The sequence below is a fragment of the Juglans microcarpa x Juglans regia genome, chromosome 3D (assembly GCF_004785595.1).
Source record: "Juglans microcarpa x Juglans regia isolate MS1-56 chromosome 3D, Jm3101_v1.0, whole genome shotgun sequence".
NCBI lineage: Eukaryota > Viridiplantae > Streptophyta > Magnoliopsida > Fagales > Juglandaceae > Juglans > Juglans microcarpa x Juglans regia.
The window spans coordinates 2,775,711-2,800,275 of NC_054598.1; the positions used below are offsets into that span (position 1 = coordinate 2,775,711).

Here is a 24,565-nt window from a genome sequence, read left to right on the forward strand (position 1 = left end):
GAGATTTTTTGTTGAGAACTGGAGAAGGAAGATTATTTATAAAAAAACATGTTGTTTAAAAGGCATGTGACCAATACTTTTTAGGAACCAAAGCATGAGCCATGAGGGCGAGACCGATTTCAACTAAGTGGCAATGTTTTCGTTCAATTGACCCATTTTGTTCATGAGTGTGGGGATAGATTAAACGATGGTTAATTCCTTGATTTTTGAAAAATTGATTGAGACGTCGAAATTCATCACCCCAATCAGTTTGAACAGATTTAATCTTTCAATCAAATTGGTGTTCAACAAAAATTTGAAAATGATGAAAGGTGGATTCAACGTCAGATTTTCGAACTATGGGAAATAACCAAGTGAATTTTCTGTAATCATCAAGAAAGATAACATAGTATTTGTACCCATCAACAAAAGGTACTGGTGATGGTCCCCATACATCAGAAAAAATGAGATCTAAAGAATTTTGAGTGTTGAGAAGTTCCACACGGCTTAGGAACAAACTCATCTTGGTCTAACACTCTCATTGGATTAGCTAAAAGCTGAATTCATTGAAGATTTAGCTATTAAACCATAAAATGTGATCACATTGGAATAACTAAATTCCAAATAATTAGAATTGAGCTACAGTCACTTCTAAAATTATTTCCAAATTTGAAATAAATTATTCATTCATCAAATTCATTTTATATTAATTATTTTTCTCTCCCTTTTATATCAATTATTTCTTTCTTCCTTTTAAATGACAATTGAAAAAATATAATTAGAATATGATTACTAATTAATATGATATTATGAATAGTAAAATATGATAAAATAAAATAAATTCATAATTAAAATATTAAAATATTTTTGAAATTATTAATTACTCATTACTATATAATGAATAAATGGATAATCCAATGTGGAGATTTGATGTGAATAACCAAAATCAAATTCATCTTATATTATTTTATTGTCATATAATGAGAAAATGGCTATTCTAATGTGGAGACTGATGTAAATGGAATAGCTAAAAGCTAAATTCATCTTATGTTCATAAAAAATGTACTTTAACTTTAGCTAATCCAATGAGAGTGCTCTAAGGAGTTACCCCACTCCTCCTATTAGGCTTTTTATGGGGAGAAATGAGTATTTTACATGGTATCAAAGCAGAGGTCCTGAATTTGAACCTTGACCTCTATATTCTATCCCATTTAATTAAATATTTCAGTGTTGGGCCATCCATTGAGGAGTTTGGCCCACACGTGAGGAAGAGTGTTAAGAGCAGGTTAACCTATGATCGATGATGGGCTCCTGCGACTTACTCACGATGATGGTATCGGAAATACCGGCCCACACGTGAGGGAGCTTGTTGAGAAGTCCCACACGACTTAGGAATAAACTCATCCTGGTCTTTATAAGGAGTTACCCCACTTCTCCTATTAGGCCTTTTATGGGGAGAAATTGGTGTTTCTATATTGAGAACAAGATGAAGATAAATAAAATGGAAGCTTGTGACTTTTTGCTTGTGATCATGGGAGGTGGAGGGGTCTGTGTGCCATCCACGAAGCCAAACATATTTTGTCCCTTGAGATAGGGAATTAACTAGGCTCTTAATAACAGGTAGTTATCACGCGTGAGTTTAATGGTGGTAAGGTGAGCAACATGATTGAGAGAAGGAGCAGAGGTAGAAGAGGAAAAGGCCATGGAAAAAAAAAAAAAAAAAAATGACGCGAGTCACAAAAGGCTCGATACCATGAAAGATTATTGAGAAACTTGGTATATTGCTCACACAGTTTTACATTTACAGTCACTGTATTATATACAAAACAATCAATGTAATTGCAGAAATGAAATAGAAAAGAATGAGCCATCAGTGGGTCAACTCCATAGATTATGGATGCTTGATCTTTGGCTGAATATTGCGTTGTGCTTGATACATTCTATCATGATTTGTGGAAGAGGAAATCTTGGCTTGATTTTCGGTGGGGTGGATATTATCTTCATTATCCAGAACTACACAATAATTAATCAGTCACTGGTTTCATATAGATCAATGAGAATAAGAGTTGTTGTTCCTCCCTGATTCCCTAAAGTTCAGCCATTGATTCGTGACCGTGGAATCCAATCTGCCAATAAATTAGTAGCATATATTCCATGACCTGTGAATTGTGAATGGAGCTCACTTCTACTGCAGATGGCCACGTTTTGATTCGGAAGCGCAGGCCACAAAGATCATTTAATGCTTCCATTTGGTGGAAACATACTAGCAGACAATATATATGGTCTGACATCTGCGGTTCTCAACCCTTCTAAAGCAAAGTTGCAAAGTGTCTACCATTTGCCAGCAAACGTACACACCATTTTCTGGTCTTACGTGCAATTAATATGTCACGGGCATCGTGAATAACAGGGTCCACTTCCTCCTTAGGAAAATCGGATACACCCATTTATGGCAGAGTTTGCTAGCTTCACATGAAGTGCATTCACTGCCTGTCCCACTACAAAATTTCCCAATACTAGAGATTTGCAAAAATCTTGAAGTTTAGAGAGATAGACTGAATGAAGCTACTATTATACGATACCCTACCACTTTACTGGTTTTTTTTTTTTTTGTTTCTGTTCTCCCTCTTGTTCCAAAGGATAACGTTGTATCACAAATTTAGGTTTCTCAAACTCAGTTCCTATGTCTCATTGATCTTGAGCAAGCTTTACGCAGAGCATATCAGTATTACAGTTTGGTGAATTATGGGTTTGCCGATCTGCTGCAAGTGGCATGGTGTATTGGGCTTGCCCCTGTTGGAGACGATTGTGCATCCTTTTAGAGTCATGGCCAATTTCCATTGACAAAATAGTTTTGAGTCTTATAACTGTCTTGCAATAAATGAACAAATAACTACCTCAGAAGTTAGAACTATCCTTCAAGAAAATAACAGCATTGAAAAGGAGAAGGTTAACAGTATAGTTTCTTTCAAGCTACTTGTTTTGGTATCCACCATGACTAAGGGCATGTGCTTAGGCCATTTCTCTTTTCCCTTGCATTATATTCCATTGCAGGTGTCTCCCTGTGCTTTCCATGGGCGCTGCACATTGATGGCTACACTCAAAATTACGTGTAATGCTTCAAAACCAGACCTGTAATGCCTGAAATTACATGCAAATAATCTACCATATCCGCTGTCTCAGATATTTGAAGACCTACGCAACTTTGAGCCTTTTGCCTCTAGAGATGACATCAGTAATGCCTTTTTCCGCATAAGATGCCAAAGTGGAATATCTTTATCTGTTTTTTTTTTTTTTTTTTTTTCCTTTCTATATTTGATGAGATTACATTATGTCCTTGTCATCTTCCCGAGTGTGGTCCCGTAGAATTGAAGTTGGGTCCTCCAATACGATCACTTATTGAATCTCTGAGCACATCAAAAGGTAACATAAATTACGAGCTCATTCAAGTGACAATTACAGAAAATACTCAGCTTTCCATTAGAAGCTGGAATTGTCTACAGTGCAATAGTTTGATGTGGAGAATATAGCGGTCAAAGAGCATCTGTGTCCATGCAAGGACTGTTTGTACTCGTATCAATGGAATATAGCAGCCAAAGAGCACTAGTGTCAATCCTCGCTGTCAATGAGCCTTTCTGCTGGTAAGTGCATTCGTAGCATGCTTTTGTACAAACCACTTGATTGGACCATCAGTGGGTCTAGCTAAGGCATTAGTATGTGGTCATTTTCTGTCAATAAAGTTCAGATACGAAGTCAGTGAACTTCAAAATAAATTCAGTCCGTATCTGTGCTTTGTTATATTGATGGTGGGACTCGTGTAATTGCCCACAATCTCAGTGGGAAATGACATCCCTTTTTGCAGCACATTGACATTCTTCCATGTGTTATGGACCTTCAGGTTGTGGCTGGGACATTGGCCGCATTTTTCTGTTTGATCTTTCATCTCCATTTCTTTAAGTTTTCTTCCCCAATTCAATCTATCCATATTAGGAGTGTGAAAGTATGGATATGTTGAGGGTACTGTGCCTTTCATCCAAGGCATTCAACTCAGTTTCCCATGTTAAGACCGAATGTTTTTCCACAATTGACACAAAGAAAAGTCCAAGATCATATCAACAATGATAAAGACTGCAAAAAACTCACAACAGACACGATGACATGTTTTGGTAGCTTATTGCAACTAAGGGAGTTTTCTAAGGTAGTTGCCTTGCCATGTAGTGAAGGATTCATTTACTCCCACAAATAAAAGAAACAAATCGAAAGGAATTTTGGAACACAAGATGAAAATTTAGGGCGTATCTCTTTCTTTTCAACTGCAGCTCTCTAATCTATCAGGAAATTGAATTTCTCCATCTTCTAGGTGTCTTTCTAGTCTGTTCAGCAGCGTTTGGGAGCTGATGCCCAATATCCTGGCTTTCTAAAGTGGTCATCTTCGTAAATTTGCTTAATTTCTTCCACCCACTGCTCCATGCTGATGTCTGCTTCTGCTTTACCATTTTATCAAACTGTCTCTGCAGATTCTCCATGTCATTTTGGAGCTCAAGGTACTTGGTTTTCACACTCTCGAGCTCAAACTTGAGTGTGTTAATGTCCTTCTTGGCAGCTGTCCATCCTTCTTGGAATGATTGCGGAGTCCCTTCAAGCAGTGATTTCCGGTTTGAAATCACTGGCTGGTATTGAGATTCACCAGCTTCTTTCAGGGAGCTGTTGGCTATTGCATTGCTTATCTTTACCTGCTCAGAGAAGAGGACTTGCACGACGACTCTTAATGGAAGCCGTTCATTCTGGGCAGCATGCATGCATGCATCAATTGAAAGCTTCTGGCAATCCATCACACGGCAAAGTCGTTTCCTTTCATGCTCAGACAGCGTTGGATGGGCCTGTTACTTTGTTAGACGTATATGAATTATAATAGAATCTATAACTTTCTAAATACTTTGTTCATCACATGAAATTTGATTAACTATAATGTTTATGAAACCATAGCACCCAAGTCACAAACAAAAGCATGCCATTACTGACATCATGATATTCGTACATACGATATAGCTAGTGAATCCGTTTTTTGATAAGCCATCATATGTCAGCTAAACAACAAGTATGTCTTTGCGTACATTCTCCATGGATCTATGGGGAATTAAAGTTTCACGTGGTATGGTTTCTTGCATTTTCTGAATTTCCTGTTTACATCCACATCTTAAAAGTGTGTACCTATTTTAAACATGTCAATTATAATTTTGAATCTCTGGTACGCAGATTTGGATGCATGCTCATATTCATAACACGCTTACATGCATATGGAAAAGAAATGAACTGTAGAGTTCCTCTGATGCAGAGAAGCAGGAAATCTTAAGTCTTTTAATTATACTTCTTACACTAATCAAGCATGCTGATCTGGTATGAGATAGCAATGCCAGATCAGCATGCATTTAACTGCAAAGCAACTTAATTTGTCATTTGTGTACAAAATTCTCATATTGGGTACCCTCTCTATTGTGTAATATATTTAAGCTGACATCCATTAAGAAGAGTAACTTTAGGAAAAAGGACTTACCTTGAGGTAAGAATCAATTGCTCGGTAAAGTCCATCATCACAGGTCCTTGCAGATTCAGGCAAAGCTTCTGCCAGTACCTGAAACTTTGTGAGGGAGAGGTTTCTATCTCTGGACACCTCTGTAAGATAACTGTCAACAAGCCTTGCCACTCTCATCTTAGCGTTTGGGTTATTAACCCTATGGCTACCTTCATACATGTGCTTGTCAGAAAAAGATTGCCTGCTCGGACTCAAACTTTCTATCTGTTCTTGAACTAAAAAATGCTCCAAAAGTCTCTGAACAAGATCCACATCATACATTGTCTCATTTTTATTGTAAGATGGAATAAGAAGATCTGCCAATGTAGCCTGTTCAAACTGCATTCCCACTCGTTTCTCCAATTCAGTTACCAAAGCGGGAGCCACTTTCATCATGTTTGCCATTCTCAACAGCCGAAGTAGGAAGCTGCATGAGACACTATCCTTCTGTGGTGGAATTATGCTGATGAGGCTCTCGATGATCATCCTCTGATCCTTGGCCTGAACGATAGGAAGATCGTCTTTAGTTCCTGCCACAATCATATGGAGACCCCCCTTCCAACTACTGCTGCTAATACTAGTATTACTATTGCTGCCATTGCTTCCTTCGTCTCCTGCCCCTGTTGCATCACTTATCAGACCCGTTAGCCATTTTACTGCATAATGCATTATTGCAGCTCCAATCAGCTCAAATTTCATTCCCTTGACCTTAATTGCAGTAATGACCCTGACATAGTGATCAATCCTAAGGAGAGAAACATCTTCAAACCACCAATCCGGAGGAACCGGCTGATTTCTACTGGGACTGGAGTCCTTCATGTCATTCCATTTAGGGCTGGAGTCTTTTGGGGCCCTTCCAGTGTATGCCCATCTTATTCCTTTTGGATTGGCACAAGCTTTCCAAGCAATGGACTCGCTGCATCTTCGGACAATTTGAAGGTTCTCTGCCCATGGTGAGAGCTTCTCACAGCTTTTCAACACCACTATAGAGTCCCTCCATGAGGATAAAACTACATAGCTTAGAAATGCTTCGGTCTTAAATATAAGATTGCCTTCTTCCAAGTCTTCTGTCATTTCAAGGTACTCTGCAGCACATCTCAGGCCAGAGATATTGGCTGCTGTTAGATCAACAGCAATTCCATAGCAGAATCTTGCTGCCAACTCGAAAGCATCAGGTCCACCAGGAAGGTCATCCAGAGCTATCTTATTCAATCCTGGGTCGCGTGATTCATATAGGATCCTGTTCATCTTTCCACTCCGAGAAAGCAAGGGATACTTAACAATAAAAGAGAGAGAAAGGGAGGAAAAGAGACATGAAATTAAATCCATGCATTATCAATTAGCAAACTTCGAATTTTCAAACTACAAGAAGTATAATATAAACATTTGTTATGTAAGGCAGAGAATTAGCTACCTTGTGCAAATGGAAATTAACATCCCCAACTTGAACTTCAAGGTCACTAGGAATATCAGTTGCAACATACCTACATACAAAACAAACCCACGGCATGATTCAGAACCTTACATGCTCTGAATTTACTAGCATGAATGAAGGGAAAATTCACAGTTATATCAAAGACTAACTCTACAAAAATTATTAGGGATGAATTAAATAACCATACCATACGAAAGGCACCATTTTGCATTTATGCAGAACAAAAGTTGCTTTACTTACCAGAGCTTACATGTTCTAGACCTGCTAATTGTTCTAAATACATTGATTTACAAGCATTAAGATACTAATTCTCTATCTTTGACTGTGGTTCTTATCTCTTCATATGTAATTGGTCTTCATTTTATACATACCAAGACTGGCCCCTTAGCTCAAACCCGTCAGTCTTGACCCCATGCTTGCTAGAACTAAGAACGCCATTGCCATAGTCTCTGCCTCCAACTGACTCGGTCTCTGATTCCCACATGATGGAAACCAAATTGTCAGGAAACCTGAGAAGAATTTTCTCAGCCAACGGTCTCCAAAACAGAAGGAGAACAAGGAAACCGAGCAGAAGAACAAGGCAGTAACAACGAGAAAGACACAAGACGGACGATAATAAATGGAAGAATCCCACATGGGGTGCTTGGAATTATCTCGGAATGTCGGCTCCCTAGCAGATTTTCATGGTCTCTTACAGGCTGGGAAGTAATGGGCATGGTAGCACTGTTTTTGGATCATATGGGTTCATTTCCTGCTTTTTAGCTTTGGAGTTCAGATATCTCTATGTATTAAGCGTGGGGTATTCAGTTTATTTTGTTTAGTAATATCCCATTCTTCTGATTTTTTTTTTTTTTTTTTTTTTTTTTTTTTTTTTGTGTTTTTTGCATTTTTGGTCATTTATTCTTTGTACAACTTTTCCTTTTGTGGTATTTTTTTAACATGATCAGATACGGTAAGGTATGGATAATGTGGTATTTACATAAATACTAATTTTTAAGATATTGAGCTTTTGTCTTTGACAAGAAAATATTCACACAGCATGTGTATAAATAAGTAGACTTGCTCTTCTAATCACAGTTTAGTTTATTTATATTCATATAAATTTGTTGAGGGTTAATAAAATATTAATATAAATAGGTTTTGGGGAGCTACAGTAATGAGCCCAATGTTTTGTTAACATAATTGATGTATTCTTATTTTTAATTGTCATTAGATATATGAGAATAAAGTTTCAACTAATCTTGGGGATGCACAAACTTTTGACAATGAGTTTTTCACAAGTCTACATCGGATAATTTAATGAGAAGTTCTTCCAATCCGATGGCCTCAAGGATGAGCATGCACTTAGCAAAAACCTTCTCTCAAATGCATATTGGGTAATTCAATGGGAAGTTCTTTCAATCCGATGACCATTAGAAATTGTTTGCATCCAAGAAAATTTGAATTTTAAATCTGGAATGAGCATACCACCAAAACCAAAACTTTTACCACTGCAGCCGACTCGTAAGAGTTGCATAATTATTGGATTCGGCATGTATTAATGGTACCATGTCTACCTTTTCTTAAAAAATTAAGAAAACGCAACTACATGAATTATTTCCATCAGGATCATCACTTTCAATTCGAAGTGGATGAAAGGGAAAGAAAGAAAAGAAGGCGCATCAAGACTAGTAGTTGACCATGATATAATAAAGCACCAGTAAGTATTCAGTCTGGTAGCAATAACATCTGATTGTGCTCATTGAGAGGATCCTCTATTAATAATGAATCGTACAAATTCAGATGCCCCATTGAGTCAATAAAGTTATGGTATTTGGGTCCCCGTTGTATTAAGAGTGTTTGTCTTTCTGCAAACTCATGCAATTGGCAGATCTTTTTTCATAAAAAAGAACACTCTTCTTTTGAATGAATACTGAAATAACAAAGTTCATTTGATTGGGGCCTGATGATCACTCCATTTTATGAAGTGGTAAATCTTTCAAGTTTATGCAATAATATTAGGCGTTTGTTCTCTGATCATCTCAGAGCACAGATCATAAAAATGATGAGCATGCATTGCCCTTCACCATCAGTGGGGTGGCCCTTTCATAAGGCTGTTGCTGTCCCTTTTGCTCATTGAGTTGCACCCCGGCCAAGGGTGTAGGACCTTTCTACTGTTTCGAGACGTGTGTGACATTATATTGCCTCATCCCATGCCCCCTCTAGCTGTTCAGGAGCCCACCACCCTCTTATTTCAGTAATATCATCTAGCAATGGGATAGCTTTGTTTTTATGTAATTATTCACTCACTAGACCAGCTCATGTGTATGTGTATGTTAATATTTAATAATAATATATAATACTATTGATATGTCGTGTTATATAAAATTATATTGGTTTGTGAATTTACTTTTATAAAATTTTTATGTGACTGTTGTTGAGTATGACTTGATTCCTGTTGAAAAAGTACAACTCTAGATTATTCGCTTGAGCAGTGGTTCTACATATTGTTGGATTGACAGTTGCTCTATAGTTAGCTCGAGCGGAATCCAGATAAAGAGTTTACTTGACACTTGCTTGACACTCAGCAGGAGCAAGATCTAGGCAGAGAGTTCGATTGTCACTTGCTTGACACTCATCTCGAGCGAGCGTCAGTCCTAATCTTTGCTCGAGTCTCACTCAACACATCGCTTGAGTGAATGTTCGCAATTAAGGCTTCCCGCACCTTACAATATAAATACATGCTATACTTAATTGTATTTAGATTTTCTGAACAGCCATAAAAGAGAGAAAGAGAGATCATTTTGTGAGATTCCTGAGAGTTTATTGGGTGTATTGAGACTCTAAGATTGAAAATTTTATAATTGATCTCTTGTACTCCACATCTTTGTTGATAGTGAGTTTATTGAGACCAATCTGGCTAGTAGACGTAGACTCACATTGAGTCAAACTACTTAAATCTTGATGTTCTGTATATGATTGTTAAATTTTTTTATTTGCTTTTACTATTAAACTTTAACTAGCCAATGATAACTAGTTAATCCCAAAAGCTGTAGCATGATAACATCATTTGTCAAGAAAATATGCCTGTACTAATTCTAAGATTGTTTGATGTGGTCATAATCGGGAATGGACTGTAATTATTACTATCTGGAGTCCTCCAAGCAGAATATGACATGTGGCATAACAAAGCTCCATTACAAGAATTTTCAGCATACAAAAGGGAGGGTTCAACCATGCAGACACAGTACACATAAATTCCTATTGCTATCAAGGAATTAATTCCTTTGTATATCTTCGCTGCTAGTATTGATCTGAAGTAGCCATCAGAAGAGACCCCCCCCCCCCCCCCCCAAAAGAATCCCATTATTTTATCCATCTTTCTTTATGAACCCAAGTAAAACCAGCTGAGACCTTTTTGTGGGTTTCTGTATTAATGGTTTTGCCTACCTAATCTCAATATTACAAGCGCTTTTATCTTAATTTAAAACGATAGTAGAAATAAAATTAGCAACTTTTTTCCTCGATCGGGATGAAGTAAAGCTGTGATTAAGGAAAGTAATCAGCGAGCGAATTCAACGTGCATGGAGGGGTTTGGGGTTAGGGTGGGGTAGGCGAGGCGGCAGGGCGCTAATAACGAAAGCATTGCGATTTGCAAGCAAATCAAGCTCCCTTTAAACTTGACTTGATTTGATGTTATCCAAGTCTTTGGAAAACCCATGTTCTCAAGTCATTGGTAATTGGCTTGGCGACTCTTATCTATTGATTAAGGTTAGCAAAAAAAAAATATTAATCCCTATGTATTATTCATTGATTCATGATAAATTGATTTACAAGAGATGACACTTTTAGGTTGCATGGCCCATGAGCATATGTAGAAGAAATCTCTATGAATTATAAAGGCAAACTTTAATTTGTCACGACGTCTAATTAACACTGAATAAAAATGCAAGCTTGAGGGGAGTGGTGGGAATCGCACCACGTACGTACGTTGCTTTCGGCTCTTCCCCTCCCCACATACTCGGGCCGTATGTGGTTATGTTTTGGCCGGACGTGATGTATTGGACTCTTAACCCACATGCTGCATTATGTATTATTATATATGATAATGCCCTCTCCTTTCCCAAAATAATACACAAAGCATCTCTCTTCTAACAATATTGAAAGGTTCACTTCCCTGTTGTAATTTGTACTCTTGCTTATATCGCGGTGTTTTGGGCAGTGAGTTTTGTTCTCTTGGGATGCAGATTCCAACCAAACCGGGAATGTTTGGCCCCACTTCACCTTTGCTGGACCCTATGGCCTATAATTCGAGAGGAACCACTTTCAAGATATGCCAAAGCCCACTAAGATTAAAGTTTGTTTAGTTGGGTCCACTGCACTTTTGGATGATCCAACTAAACGAGAGTTATTGTCTCGTTTGTTTTTACAGTTAAGATTAAAATTAAAAGTTAAAAGGATATATATTTTTCATATTATTTTTATTTTAAAATTTAAAAAAGTTGAATTGTTTATTTTATTTTGTGTAAAAATTTAAAAAGATTGTAATGATTAAAATGAGATGAGATAAATTGTGAAAACAAACAGGCCAATTTTCTGGGTCAACAGCACCAAACGCTTTTATTCCGTGCTTATGTCCTGAACAGAAACTATACAAGCAGGCCGAAGACGTGATTGAGTATTGATGAGTAGGGGCCGGGGTGTCCACAACCTAAACTGCCCACCAGATCATGATGACTAACTACTTTAATTTGCAGTTTGCACTCTAAATAATGCCGTCCTTCTTCTGTGGTTTGGGATGAATTTGGTAAATCTTTATTCATTTGATCTTTTACATGATTGAATTCATGAGGAAGAGGGAAAAATACATGATGCAGAGAAAATGAATCACATGATGATCATAAGCATCCTTGCCTTGGATCGACTAGAACAACAATCTGGATTCTGGGCCTGCCGGATGAAGTGAAACAGTACTTTCTTTGAGTTAGAAAATTATGTACATAGATTACGATATGTGCTCCATAATTCATGCAAATCAGCGACAGCCACACCCAGTACTAGAAGTGGTACTGGAAGCACTACTGCTGCTGCTGTTCTTGTTGACTTGTTCCTCCAACTTTCGAGTTTTCACCTCATTCAAAACATTTCTGGCCCACTCACCAAAGTAGGTCTCATTGTATCCAATTTTGCCGCTCTTGAAGATAGACATGCAGCGACGATCATCTTCCGGGTAGGGGCAATTTTCCCCGTTTGGATCACGCCAGACGCCTTGATGTCTCATCCCGGACCAGCTAGCTAGCCAGTGGTAGACATGCTGCCCTACGCCCGCGAGTTTGAGCCACCCTTTGGGGAAGAACTCCATTACGCTGCTGTTTCTGTCCATTAGGAACATGTTGGTCAACTGGGCACCGTGCGGAGATATTAGAATATCTGTCAAACTCATCAGATTCACCTGCCATGGATCAAGCAATTAATGCATTAATGCAAAACATATGACCCATTGTTAGCCTACATATATGTTCCACCTAATGTCGGATGGAATCTGGATAGCCTTACGAGGGTTTAGAGTATACATGATGATCAGTGACAAAGGCAGTAGAAGAGTAACGTGACTGAGTAAAAACAATGATTGGAACATGCATTACTAATTGTGAAATCATCACTTGTCTCAAAAGATTAAGCTGATGGAAAGATATAGATTTTATTATTTATTTTATATCTTAACACTCCCCTCATATGCAGGCTAGACTCATCCTTAAAAGGTGACTCAACATGTGGAATATTTAATTAAATAAAGAAGAGTGTGGAGTCAGGATTCGAACTTAGGACTTCTGCTTTGATACCATATGAATTCACTACTTATCATAAAAGTTCAAACTGGTGTGAAGATGTAGATTTTATTATTTATTTTATATCTTAATACTAATTGGGTGATGCTAGCTTGCCCTACAAATGTGTCTCCAAAAGTGCTCTTGGCTAGTATATTTCTTTTTTATTTTTTTTAATGTTAAAAATAAGAAACACAAACTCAATAGTTAATTTGGTCCAATTTTATATTATATTATGTACTTAATACGAAATATTGTGTCCTCAACCAAGCGTTGAAATGAAGTGATCGAAGCGGATTCCCATGTTATATTATTATAAGGCAACTTAATTAATTGTGAATATATAGTACTTTATCTTTCAATATTCCACTTCAATTGCTTTGTGTATACTTTCGGAATCAACAAACAATTAATGTCTTTTGTCATGACTCATAATCTTCCTTTATCAACTAATAAAAAATAATGCTAGAGGCCGCTATGCAATCTTCATTATATTAATTTCATCAAATAAGAGTTAAAATAAAAAGTAAGTCAACTCAAAATTCCTACTCAGCCATATGCCACTGATCTCCTAAATCATGTTCAAATTTTCAAGTGAAAATTAAAGTGATGTACACATAAATTGAGTCATATATATAATATTTATTATTATTATTATTATAAATATTTCAGAAAATATTAAATGAATAATAAATATTATATTAATAGTAGAAGATCCACTTCATCTCTCCCCTTGACCCTACAGTTTGAACAAGAATTTGAAGAGGTTGATCTCTCAAATAAAAAAAAAAAAAAAAAAAAAAAACTCGACTAGCTAGCTCCTTGGCCAAATTTGGTATTCAATAATTTGTTAAAAAGAAACACTCTAACTACAAAGAGATTATATAAAAATAATCTCACAATCTGATGTGGTTTGATGTGATTCGTTAGATTATAAAATTACTTTTATTATAAAGTAGATCTAACAGATCAGATAAAATCATATCAATTTAAAAAATTATTTTTATATAATTCGTTAGTATACTCAATTCATATATATATATACCGAAATTTCTGTATCCCGACACATTTTATCCTAGATGGGCTTTACAACCGATTTAGAATTACAACAGATTTAAATATATATATTTAAAATTTTAACCGCTTATTGCCAGTTGGGCTACATACTTTCGCACGCAAAGTTCTTCAGATCACATGATCATGTAATAATTGAGTTGTCTAAATTCATTTCTTATGGCACTAATGTACACAATTTTAACCCAATTAGTATTATAACGCACGATAAAAAATCTAAACCAACAGTTTTCATATGATTCTTTTAAAAAATAATAATAATAATTACTGACCTGCTCGCAAACGCTGAGATTATTGGAGTAAGCCACCGTGAGCCGGCAACCGTCCACCTTAGCGCACTCCCTCTCAAAGATTCCGATCACCGCCGTATCATTCCTGAACGATCTCGGCCCTGTTCGCATAAACATGGTCATTCCAATCACCGGTACTCCCCGGCCATTCACCCCGGTACCCGGCCTGCCTTCCATGCTCACGTTACAGTACACCCTAGCCTTGCACCTCATCAAATCATACGCTTCCATCCTCCTCTCCCTCGACATCCCTCCCTCATTGTGCCTCATCACCACAGACTTCTCAAAGCAAACTGGCTCATGATCTTCACCAACCTCTTCGAACCCTTCAATGTACGGTTGCCCGCCAAACGTGGCATCCATTAAAGTCGTCAACCACAGTCCCATCTTGAGCCTGAGCTCACCCCAGTGGTACAAAACCCACCTAGTTGGCATCGCGCACCCGTTGTTCCTGTGCCAGGCCACGAAAGGTACCATAGCCGACAAACCATGCCATATATTGTCGTAGTTGTAGTGGTTGTACGACACAAAGGTTAGGCCCTTCATGAGCGTAGCATTGAAGGGTAAAGTCTCGGGCCATGCGAGTGCGTAGGAGTTCCAGGAACCGTCGTGCTTGTCACGGCCTTTGACGCAAAGAAGCCGGCCCTGTGAGGATTCCGAGGGGAATTGCTGATATTGCACCTCACCTTCTTCGTGAATATCATACATGGAGCTCATGAACCACGTATGGCCCTGAAGAGCGGTTTGTGTGTAACGTAAATCTTTGAGTGGGAGAAACGTGACCGACTGTCGGAGGTGGTCGGCCATGGATTTGAGCTTGTTGGTGCACATCAACTCGGTGGAGGAGGTTCCGATGGTCGTGTTGATGACTCTCTGCCATTGGTGCATGAGAGACCATGAGGGTGAAGGGGGATCAGATGGTGGGGTTTGGAGGGAGTATTGGATATGGAAGAGAACGAAGAGGACGACACAGGTGGCTAAGACGAAGATGGACAGTTTAGGGGAGTAGACATGAGAGATTAAAAGTGGTGATGAGAGGGTGCGTTGGTGGTGATGTTTGAGCCGCTGAGCTTTGCTGGAGGTGGGACTGTCGACAGTTCTATCCATTTCTGGAGGCGCTTTGGCCATGATGGCTCAGAGGGAGAAAACGACTGATCGATGTTAATGGATATGACACGAATGAAGGCCGTTGGCTTCGTCTGTTGATGCGTTTGAATTGAATTTCTCCGCAGCTCGCATCCCTCTCTATCTTTCCTCTCTCAAAAGTAAAATGTGGCCAGTGGCCTGTGGGGGTTCTGACTTCCTGATGGATTGATGCGGTTGCGAGAATCATATATATGGCAGTTTCATAAAACTTTAATTGAATTTCTTTTTCATGTTTCCCTTTTTTTTTTTTCTTTTTTCTTTTTTTTTTTCCTGTGATACGATATTATGTTCTATGCACTTACTAGCAGTAGTATATCAGAAATTTAGGTAAAAGAAAAAGAGAATTTGTTTATGCTAAGACATTATGTAATAACCATATAAATAGTTACCCAGTTGTATGAAGAAACGTGTCATCGTCTGGCCTCAGAGTAAGAGTGGAAAATAGTAGAGAAATGAGAAAGGTAGCTTAGCTAGGTAATTGTGTCAAGGACCTCGGATTTTATGGCTAGAAATCTGAAGCTCATGTGTAACTGTAAGGCAGGTTAAGCCATCAGTGGCGCTTTACTCGGAACGTGTTAGATGCTGTTCCATTATATACTACAGTACCGTGTGGACCCCGTCATATCAAACCCTTGCATTCCAAGCAATTTACTTGGAAAAAAAAGCTTCCAAGAAAAATATTTTAAAAAAAAAAAAGAAAGTAAAGAAAAGAAATGACAAGGGTTAGTAAAATATATATATATATATATATATATATATATATATATATAAGATGATGCTATTTAGTTATTATTTTACCTACCAAAAAGTATGTAAATACCCGAGTTTTTAAGGTAAAAGTCCACCCATTTGCTAGTGATCCTAGTAATAAATATATCCAAAGACAATATACATGGTACTTTATAGTTAATGTTTTCCAACCAAAAAAACTAAAAAAAAAAACAGCGTTATTCTCGAAAGAAAGTGAAAATTAGGAGCAAGGCCAGCACATTTGAGGTCTGCTTAAATTATATTGTCTTTGTGAAGCTACTTTAATATGGTGCTCCACTTTCTTATGGATCACATTCCTACGTGCATACCAAACCAAAACATATCATTGGCAAATTCTCCTTGCATTTGGATATGGAAGTTGAGGAGCTAAAATCACACGCTGACATTTGCGGCCTGAATTGATGGTATACTCTAAAGTGAGTTCAAAGGGCTTTACATTCTTCGCTTTAACCGGTGTGGTATACGGGATCGGAGTTTTCTCTGTAAGGGTGAATTTGAAGGATCCTGCCTTGGAGAGGTTACCTGACATTTAAAAACAAAAAAAAACTTCGCTTCAACCTTTCTGTACAAGAAAAACATATCACACTTTTATTATGTGATCCTTTAATTATCAATATAATTTGACAAAGAGCTATATAATGTGACAGTCATAGTAAATATAAAATCACAACGAACAAAACATAATGGCCCAGTCCTTATTATGAATAAAAAATATTTAAGTTGTTGAAGTTGAAGGAGGATAGTTACCTTAACAAAAATGAAGAAGTTAAATAAATAAATTAGTAATCAAAATCAAAATTAAGATATAAAAATATTTACCTTCGATGTCAATGTCTTCTACATAATCCTCCACCTTTCAAATATTAATTGGTTTGCTTCCTATATTTTATATGGGACCAATACACATATACTAGAATGAGTAACCTAATGGCTCTAGGCTTGATAAGAAAACCGTAGATGGTGTGTCAAGGATGAAGTGTCATTTTTATAATGGCATCTAGATTGCCTCGAGCAATAATTGCATAAGATTTTAGGATCAATGGGATCAATAAATTCAACATTGGTAAAAGAATATCATACCATAGGCTGATTGTTAGTCTTTTTGGCTCTTTTTGCCTTTAGAAGGAGAGATGGTGTGGAATTTTTGGTATTTATGAAGAAAGGCATTAAAGGACTAGTATTTTTCTAGAAATCTAACAATATATGAGTAGAAACGAAACCACAACTACCACTGGGCGTTGTACCACCAATACCACTAAAATTATCCTCCATTTGTTTAAAAACAAAATACAGAGAGAATATAATAGAAATGAAATGAACAGAAACATAAGCTATTATAACCCAACACAAGCTAGATTAAAATATGATAGCATGATTTGCTAAATTGCAAATGTTATTGACAAAACTCAATAACTAAAAGATAAAAACCATGTATGCAGATTGATCAAAAGTGATAGGGCCTTTGATTTTTGTGCCTATATGTCTTTAATTATTGTACTTATATGTCATGGGATCAATCTCTGCATCTCAACCATTCTTTTTTTTGCTCACTTATGTTCAAACAGTACATAAACAAATAGTAAAAGAACAGCAAAAATATTGTGTTTTCTTTTTTTGGTGGATTTTGTCCGTATCAATAGCACTCCTCAAAGTCATGAATGTATGCAGCAGCTACTAAGCATGATATGGGTCTTTTTTTTTTTTTTTTGGATCTTAAGAACACAAGACATGGTCATTTTTTACGAACTGGCAATCATAACACTGGTCAAAATACTAAAAGTAAACGAGGGGTAGGTCACATGGTTGGGAGGATTTTGTACCTACAATTTTGGTTTAAATAATATTTTGGTTGGTAGATTTAAATAATATTTAAATAACTTTTAGGTTAGTAGATATAAGAATGAGAAGATCTTTAAAAGGGACATGGTGCACATAAGATGTTAACACCATTCGCATGGGATTTTCACTCATTTCAAAATTGTATTCTCTCCCTTTTTATCCTCTCCTCGTCAATTTTGAATACAATCGATTTTTGTCCAATAAACCCAAAGCAATGACCTCCGCATCATCTAGAATAGATCCCTGTGAAGGGAGAAACCCCTAAGGGTCGGGTCCAGGATAAGGCCCGGGCCCACGTATAAGAATCGGGATGGGTTGAGATGGCTCAAGAGGCCCAAAAGGAAGGATACAAGACAAGAGTCCTGACAAAAGGACAGGAAATTGTGCAACCTGGCACCACTGACAGAGGCGCCTCCGACCCTGACACAACAAGATAGCCTAACACCCAAACTGGCCGATTGTCAGAGACATCCTTGTCCTTGACACTGTTATCCATATGGCACAGGAGGGTAGGCGAGCCCGTCCAGGGCCACGCAACATTTAATAGTGCAGGAACGAGTTTGTCCAGGGTCACGCCGCATTTAATGGTACAGGAGCGAGCACGCATGGCAACATCACCTTGGGACCCACCCCAACTAGGCATAAATACCCCTCTCTGCCGAGAAGGGGGTTATTTACACTCTTGAATACTTCTCTACTTATTCACTCTAGCTCTCACTTTCTCTATTCATCTTCAACATTGATCTAACTTGAGCGTCGAATGTATCACAGCCCCTAAGCTCCATTGTTCTCCTCCTTGTAGGAAAAAGACCGAGTACCGTTAGCGTGAAGTTACCCAGGCCTGCGAAACACAACATCAACAGATTTCAATATAGATTTTTTTTTTTTTAAATGTCAAATAACCAAAAATAAAACAAATGAAGAGATTCTAAGGTGAAAGACGTTATATTCTCCAACAGTTGTACAGAAAAATCTAAGTTGATCTGCATGGATATTGGAAACTTTTTACTAGTGTTTTTTTCTTCCTTGAAACTCATCAAATTAAGGAAATTGGATACAAGAAGTGTTTCATCTCATCTTTTATTATTATAATTTTTTTAAATTTTCATACAAAATATAATAAACAATTTAACATTTTTAAATCTCAAAATAATGATTATATTAAAAAATAATATTCTAATAATATTTTATTCAATTTTTATCTCAACTCATTTCATATCAACTCACTATCCAAACCACACGTGTCTTTCTCTCGTTCTTCGGCGACTGAACGTGATCCACCCACAGTCAAAAAATGAAAAACAAGTTATGCAACTTTCGAAGAGAGAGAGTTTGTGATTTTAAAATAAGCATACATCCCATATTTCTTGGTCTACTCCACATTTACACCAGATCCGATTCAAAGAGGCACTCATGGCAAAAAATACACTGCGAAGCAGCATTTAAAACCTCTTTATATTACCGAAACCCAGGTACAATTGTACATAAATATAGTTTCCCACAAGTTAAGACTCCATTATTGATTTTTTTTTTTCCGGTCAACCTGATTGGAAAATAATCATCACGCGTAAAGGAACAGATCATACACCCCATAAGAAGACGGAAAGAGACGCAAAGCTTAAATGTGAAGTCACTTTACGAAGGATTTGTACAGTATCAAAACCGAGACAGTCTTCTATGATATTGCTTTGGGATCTCATCCAACTCTTTTTCATGTCTAAGCACTAAGCAGTACCTTTTTGCTAAAATCAGCAACCCCGTTCACCTTCCAAGGTGTTTCCCACTTTCTAAAATTAGAGAACAACATCCGGGTAGGAATCAAAGTCATTCATCTTTTTTCCCAACTTACCACACAAATCCAAGTAACAAAGAGCCCACCAAGGCAAAACGGTGAAAAAAGGAGTACCAACTAACAAAAAGTTCTATAGGTGCAGAAGAATCTACAGCTAATTAGCACAAATTTCATTAGGTATATTTACACCAAATAGATAAAGATTTAGGGCCACTCGGGTATCACAGCATGCCATACTCAGTACACTGTCAGCTGCTCTAATACAAGGCATCAAACTGCATGTTCATGGCCAAGGCAAAGCAAAATATTACAATAGCTATTTACATTAGAGATCTACAAACCAGAGTCTCACAATTTTAGATATGTCACGGCTAAGTGAATAGTTTAGACATCGCCACAAAGCACTAGCTTATGCAATAGTTCCCCCGTACACTACCAAAAAAAAAGGTGACTCACCACTTTGTTCCAGGTAAAGGTCAGCTGGTTATTTGCCTTCTTTCTGCACAGTCAAGCTCTATTGATTTTAAGTCAACCATGCTATGGGTCTGAGTGGCGGCTGTGTCAGCAGGTTATACAGCCAACTCAAAACGCTGTACAGAGATTATTAACCTTCATGTTAGAGGAACATTCTTGCCGGATTGGGCTGGTGGGGCTGCAAAGCCTACTTCTCTTTGGTTCGGATATCCTAACGCGTGAAATCGCAACTGCAAGGGCATCAATCAGTCCACCCTCCTGCTCTTCTGACCTCCTACTTGAACCATCAGATGATGAATTTAGGCTAGAGCCATCACTGAGAAAGCTGTTGGCAGTAATCTTGCTTCTCTCTGACTCCACTCCAGTTACAGTAGTCAGTCTTCGGGAAGTCAGTTTTACTTGGTTTCTCGTTTTTGACTTGAATGTTAAAGTCTCCAATGTTTGTTCCGTGTAGAACAAGAGCCATGGATGTCCTGGAAAAAGCTTGATCAAAAAGTCATAAATGGACAGAAATAATATTCCATTTATTCCAGCTGAATTAAAATAACAGAATATAATTGCATACTGTATCACAAGATCGTGAAATAATTACTCCATTAATCAGGTAAATGCAATAATACATAAATTGAGACTGCATTAATGCAGTAATCTTAAGGTAATGGTTCTAAATTTCACTGCTAGCATTATATGTCACAAGCCAAAAATTGGAGTTTTCCAAATCTCAAACAGGCTCCTACCAAAATGGTTGTAAATAACTTATTCCATTTGCCTTGTATGACTGGTGTAAAAGCTGGTATAAACCGCAGGTACAGGACAATTATCCTCAAGCAGAACCCTTATATATTACAATAAAGCAAAACTCTATGACCCCATAAGACGAGGTTGGATAGGCTTAAACAATTGCTTGCTGGGTCAATTTGAGGAAAAACTATACATCCATAGCATCAAATTAGTTCTTAATTTTGGTTTCTGTACAGATGAACCAGCATGGCCTCCTTTCTTCTTTTTCTTTGATTGACATAGGTGACACGCAAAGAAATAACTTAAAGTCATCCTGCCTGCTTGAAACTTCAGCCAACAGAAGACTGCATACATCCCTTCAAAGGTTTATAAAACTTAATGGAACTTGAACATTAAGATGCTTGCATAAGATTACAGGAATACCCAAAATAAGGGATAGCAGGAGTGGATTCCTGAAAAAACCTCCCATAGAAGGCAAATAAAATTTCTAGCCTTTTCTGATAAAGTAAAATTTCTAACTTGGCAATTGAAAATACTTCATTTCTTTTAACTAGCTAAAACTCAATACTAAAAAAAAAATTTAGAGGCTCCAACAAACACATAATAATTCACTGTATTAAAATAAAAGAAAACATATGGAGCTTACTTAATACTTGGTCAGCAGTTAGCCTTGCCGAAAAATCTCTTGTCAGCATACGTGCAATCAGATTCCGGGCAGGTTGAGAGACTGATTTCCACACTCCACTCTCAAAGTCAAGGTTCACCTTCTTGATAGCCTCAAAAATTGCATCCACAGAATCACCCTGAAATGGAAGCATGCCAACCAAAAGGGCATGGAGGAGGATACCGGCACTCCAGATATCAACCTTTTCCGAGTAATCACCAATCAAAACTTCAGGGGCAACATAAGCAGGACTTCCAACCACACCTGCCAGGCTCTGACCTGCAGAAAAGAAACAGCAGCTTCATTTTACACCAATCCACTAATATTTTAATGCAGTGTGCAAGAAAAGAAGAATATGGAAAAAGAGGGGCAAAAAAATCTATATGGCCATGTTCAGTGTTCAAGGAACTAAATGGTAAGAAAACATCAAGAAGTAAATTTAAAAATAGTTTGAAATCATTGTTTACTTGATAATCGATTCTTTTTCTTCAATGAACCATTTGACTCATTCAATCACGTCTAACCCAACTTTATGCACCAAGCCAGCCATATGGAACCATGTGTGTGCCTGTAAATACATCTTCATGTGTGCGCCTGATAATATTTAATGGTGCCAAATTGCATAGAAAACCAGTATCATCAACAGAAGATCATTACCATTAGACACTCTCACAGCTAAGCCAAAGTCCGCAAGCTTCATCTGTCCTGAACTAGTAAGCAGGATGTTTTCTGGCTTTATGTCTCGGTGAACAACTCCCATATCATGACAATACTTGATAACCAAAATCAATTCCTTGAGTATATTAGCAGCTCGATGCTCAGAATAATGCCCTTCCCTAGCCATCTGATCAAGCAACCGCCCACCAGAGCAGAACTCCATTACAAGATAAAAGGATTCTGCATCTTCATACACCGCTCTCAGAGTCACAACACCAGGATGACCAGAGAGATGCTGCATTATCTCCACCTCCTGATATACAAGCTCCTCACCCTTTCGCAAGGTCTTGCACGCAAACTCTTCTCCACTCACTTTACTCCGACACAACATCACTGACCCAAACTTCCCTTGCCCAATATTCACACCCAAATCATAATCCTGCTCAATTTTCTTCTTCCTACCCATTTGAGTTGCAGCCTCAATACATCCTATTTTCCTCTTAAGACCTCTCCCTGGTGGATTTGGGCTGGTGCTCCCACAAGGTGGAGCAGTAACAATTCCTTGAAATACATCCTTACCTGAACCAACTTCTTTAACTTCATCTTCCTTGCACTTCTTTTTGTGCCTTGAGCTGTTCTCCAATGATAAGTGACACCAAATGGTTGTCAATGGTTTTGGAGAACTGTGATTTAACCGTAAAATTTCCAATCCCTTCCTTTTCTTCCCAAGTGCCTCCATGACACAAATCAAGTTAGAAAGTCGTACAAAATTGTAAATGCCATGAGCACCTGAAGAAATATTTCATTCGCTGTAAAATTGACGGAATCTCTCTTGTAATCCTCGCACCAGATTGTAACCAGTTTAACTCTTTAAAAACTCCGGGATAAAGCGCCATAGATTTCCTTATTATTGAGTTCTGCAGTTTCGTGAAATGGGTATGACTCAGAACATAATCAACCGTTATCAATTAATATGAAAAGCCATAAAGTCTCAAATTGACACGATGATAATAATAGCGAGTCACAAACACAAATAAGGGCAAAGTTAAGACCTTTGAGCATCAGAAGCCGCTTGTTCTTTTTCTTCCGCCCCATCTGAAAATATGATTCACAGACTTCAGCCATCGATCTGATTTGATTAAAAAAAGAATCTGAGCACGTAAGAACCCGTAGGGTACTACAAGATAAAAACATGCCCCAGCTGTTTGCTATAAGATTTGAGAAAACTAAAACTTCCATCAGCTGAGTAATAATGGAACCATATTTGATGTCGTTAAGGTCGAATTCTTTCCTTTTCTTTGGTAAGGTTAAGGTCAGTTTCTCAACCTCCCGAACAAAACCCGCTAAAAAGATAATTTCCCCATTGTTTTCTTGAGATCCAAACAGAGTCTAAAATCAAGCCAATTAAAAAGAAAATAAATGAAACAAGAATCCAAAGTTTTTTTCCGCCGTTTTCTCATTGACCAAACAGGAGTAAATCTCCTGGCACAAAAACAAAAGAACAATCAAATGGGGAAAAAACAAAAATAAGGTTAGAACGATTAACTGAAAGACAAATTGGGAAACCCCGAAAACCAAATATATGGAAGCATCGGAGCGTGTAATTACCTCCATAGATAAGAAAACAATGGAATTAGATGGAGCGGTGAATGGAGGCTACTGTGCTAAAGGAGGGCTTTGATGGAAAGAGAAGGATGCATGTTTGAGACTCTGAGAGAGCGATGGGGAAGAGGGTGAGCGCGCGAGCGGTGGTTCACGTCACGTGCAAAGGACAACGTCGGTATATACTTCTGTTGGCCTCGCGCGACCCCAATAACTACAAGAATAAATATGGTTCCAAACACAGTACTGTGTGACGGTGACCAGCTGGAAGATTCCACTTTGATACAAAGATCTTTTCTCTCTTTTTTCTTTTTTTCTCCACAGTTTTTTATTTTTTAAATTGAGCTAAAATTAAGAGTATGGTATGATGGCATCCTTGTGAAGTTGGGCAGAACTCCTTTTTACTTTGTATCATAATCTATGCTTTGTTTCAGTTGACTGATGACTCGTGTATTTACATTATTACATATGATTAAAATACGACAAAACTTTCATATATCCATAGGAAAATAATAATAAAAATGAGAGGATGATGTTTTCGGAATGATTTTAATACTTTTGTATTTTGTTAGAAGGAGATTGATACAGAGACTTGATATTTAATAAAAAAATAGCTAACCGAAAAAATAAAAAATGGTTCTCTTCTGCATTCTTGGAGTTGGACCATTGTTAAGCTAAATTTGAAGAACATTTTTCAACATTGGAGCTGTAATGGTGGATGT

General features: G+C 37.6%; 3 protein-coding genes across 5 annotated transcripts; all 3 read right to left on the reverse strand.

Annotated features, from left to right (window-relative positions):
* Nucleotides 1–4,101: 4,101 nt before the first annotated feature.
* On the reverse strand, nt 4,102–7,786 carry LOC121255379 (root phototropism protein 3-like). The gene is made up of 4 exons (XM_041155672.1): nt 7,358–7,786; nt 6,966–7,035; nt 5,534–6,826; nt 4,102–4,859 (listed from the first exon to the last, which is right to left on the reverse strand). The coding sequence occupies exons 1-4, from the start codon at nt 7,468–7,470 to the stop codon at nt 4,311–4,313; spliced, it is 2,025 nt and encodes a 674-aa protein (XP_041011606.1). The 5' UTR covers nt 7,471–7,786; the 3' UTR covers nt 4,102–4,310.
* A 3,977-nt stretch (nt 7,787–11,763) lies between these two features.
* LOC121255401 lies at nt 11,764–15,492 on the reverse strand. The gene is made up of 2 exons (XM_041155705.1): nt 14,140–15,492; nt 11,764–12,417 (listed from the first exon to the last, which is right to left on the reverse strand). The coding sequence occupies exons 1-2, from the start codon at nt 15,283–15,285 to the stop codon at nt 12,001–12,003; spliced, it is 1,563 nt and encodes a 520-aa protein (XP_041011639.1). The 5' UTR covers nt 15,286–15,492; the 3' UTR covers nt 11,764–12,000.
* A 4,362-nt stretch (nt 15,493–19,854) lies between these two features.
* LOC121255409 (serine/threonine-protein kinase PEPKR2-like) lies at nt 19,855–24,155 on the reverse strand. 3 transcript variants are annotated; one of them, XM_041155712.1, is made up of 5 exons: nt 23,850–24,155; nt 23,294–23,336; nt 22,242–23,158; nt 21,567–21,863; nt 19,855–20,652 (listed from the first exon to the last, which is right to left on the reverse strand). In XM_041155712.1, exons 3-5 carry the CDS (start codon nt 22,978–22,980, stop codon nt 20,288–20,290), a joined length of 1,401 nt encoding a protein of 466 aa, XP_041011646.1. In that variant the 5' UTR covers nt 22,981–23,158; nt 23,294–23,336; nt 23,850–24,155; the 3' UTR covers nt 19,855–20,287. The 3 variants fall into 3 exon arrangements, with proteins under 3 accessions (XP_041011646.1, XP_041011645.1, XP_041011647.1); XM_041155711.1 differs by having other exon boundaries at nt 23,294–23,370; XM_041155713.1 differs by having other exon boundaries at nt 20,352–20,662; nt 23,294–23,370.
* Nucleotides 24,156–24,565: the final 410 nt, after the last annotated feature.

Excerpts from the sequence above, each read along its gene's own strand:
- LOC121255401 (XM_041155705.1), bottom strand. The coding sequence starts at position 15,285 with ATGGCCAAAGCGCCTCCAGAAATGGATAGAACTGTCGACAGTCCCACC. Across the intron at positions 12,418-14,139 it reads ATCTCAGCGTTTGCGAGCAG|GTGAATCTGATGAGTTTGAC; the intron begins GTCAGTAATTAT and ends GATCCATGGCAG.
- LOC121255409 (XM_041155712.1), bottom strand. The coding sequence starts at position 22,980 with ATGGAGGCACTTGGGAAGAAAAGGAAGGGATTGGAAATTTTACGGTTA. Across the intron at positions 21,864-22,241 it reads AGCTGTGAGAGTGTCTAATG|GTCAGAGCCTGGCAGGTGTG; the intron begins GTAATGATCTTC and ends TCTTTTCTGCAG. Across the intron at positions 20,653-21,566 it reads AACTGCTGACCAAGTATTAA|GACATCCATGGCTCTTGTTC; the intron begins GTAAGCTCCATA and ends AGCTTTTTCCAG.
- LOC121255379 (XM_041155672.1), bottom strand. The coding sequence starts at position 7,470 with ATGTGGGAATCAGAGACCGAGTCAGTTGGAGGCAGAGACTATGGCAAT. Across the intron at positions 6,827-6,965 it reads TTAATTTCCATTTGCACAAG|TATCCCTTGCTTTCTCGGAG; the intron begins GTAGCTAATTCT and ends TTTATTGTTAAG. Across the intron at positions 4,860-5,533 it reads CAATTGATTCTTACCTCAAG|GCCCATCCAACGCTGTCTGA; the intron begins GTAAGTCCTTTT and ends ACAAAGTAACAG.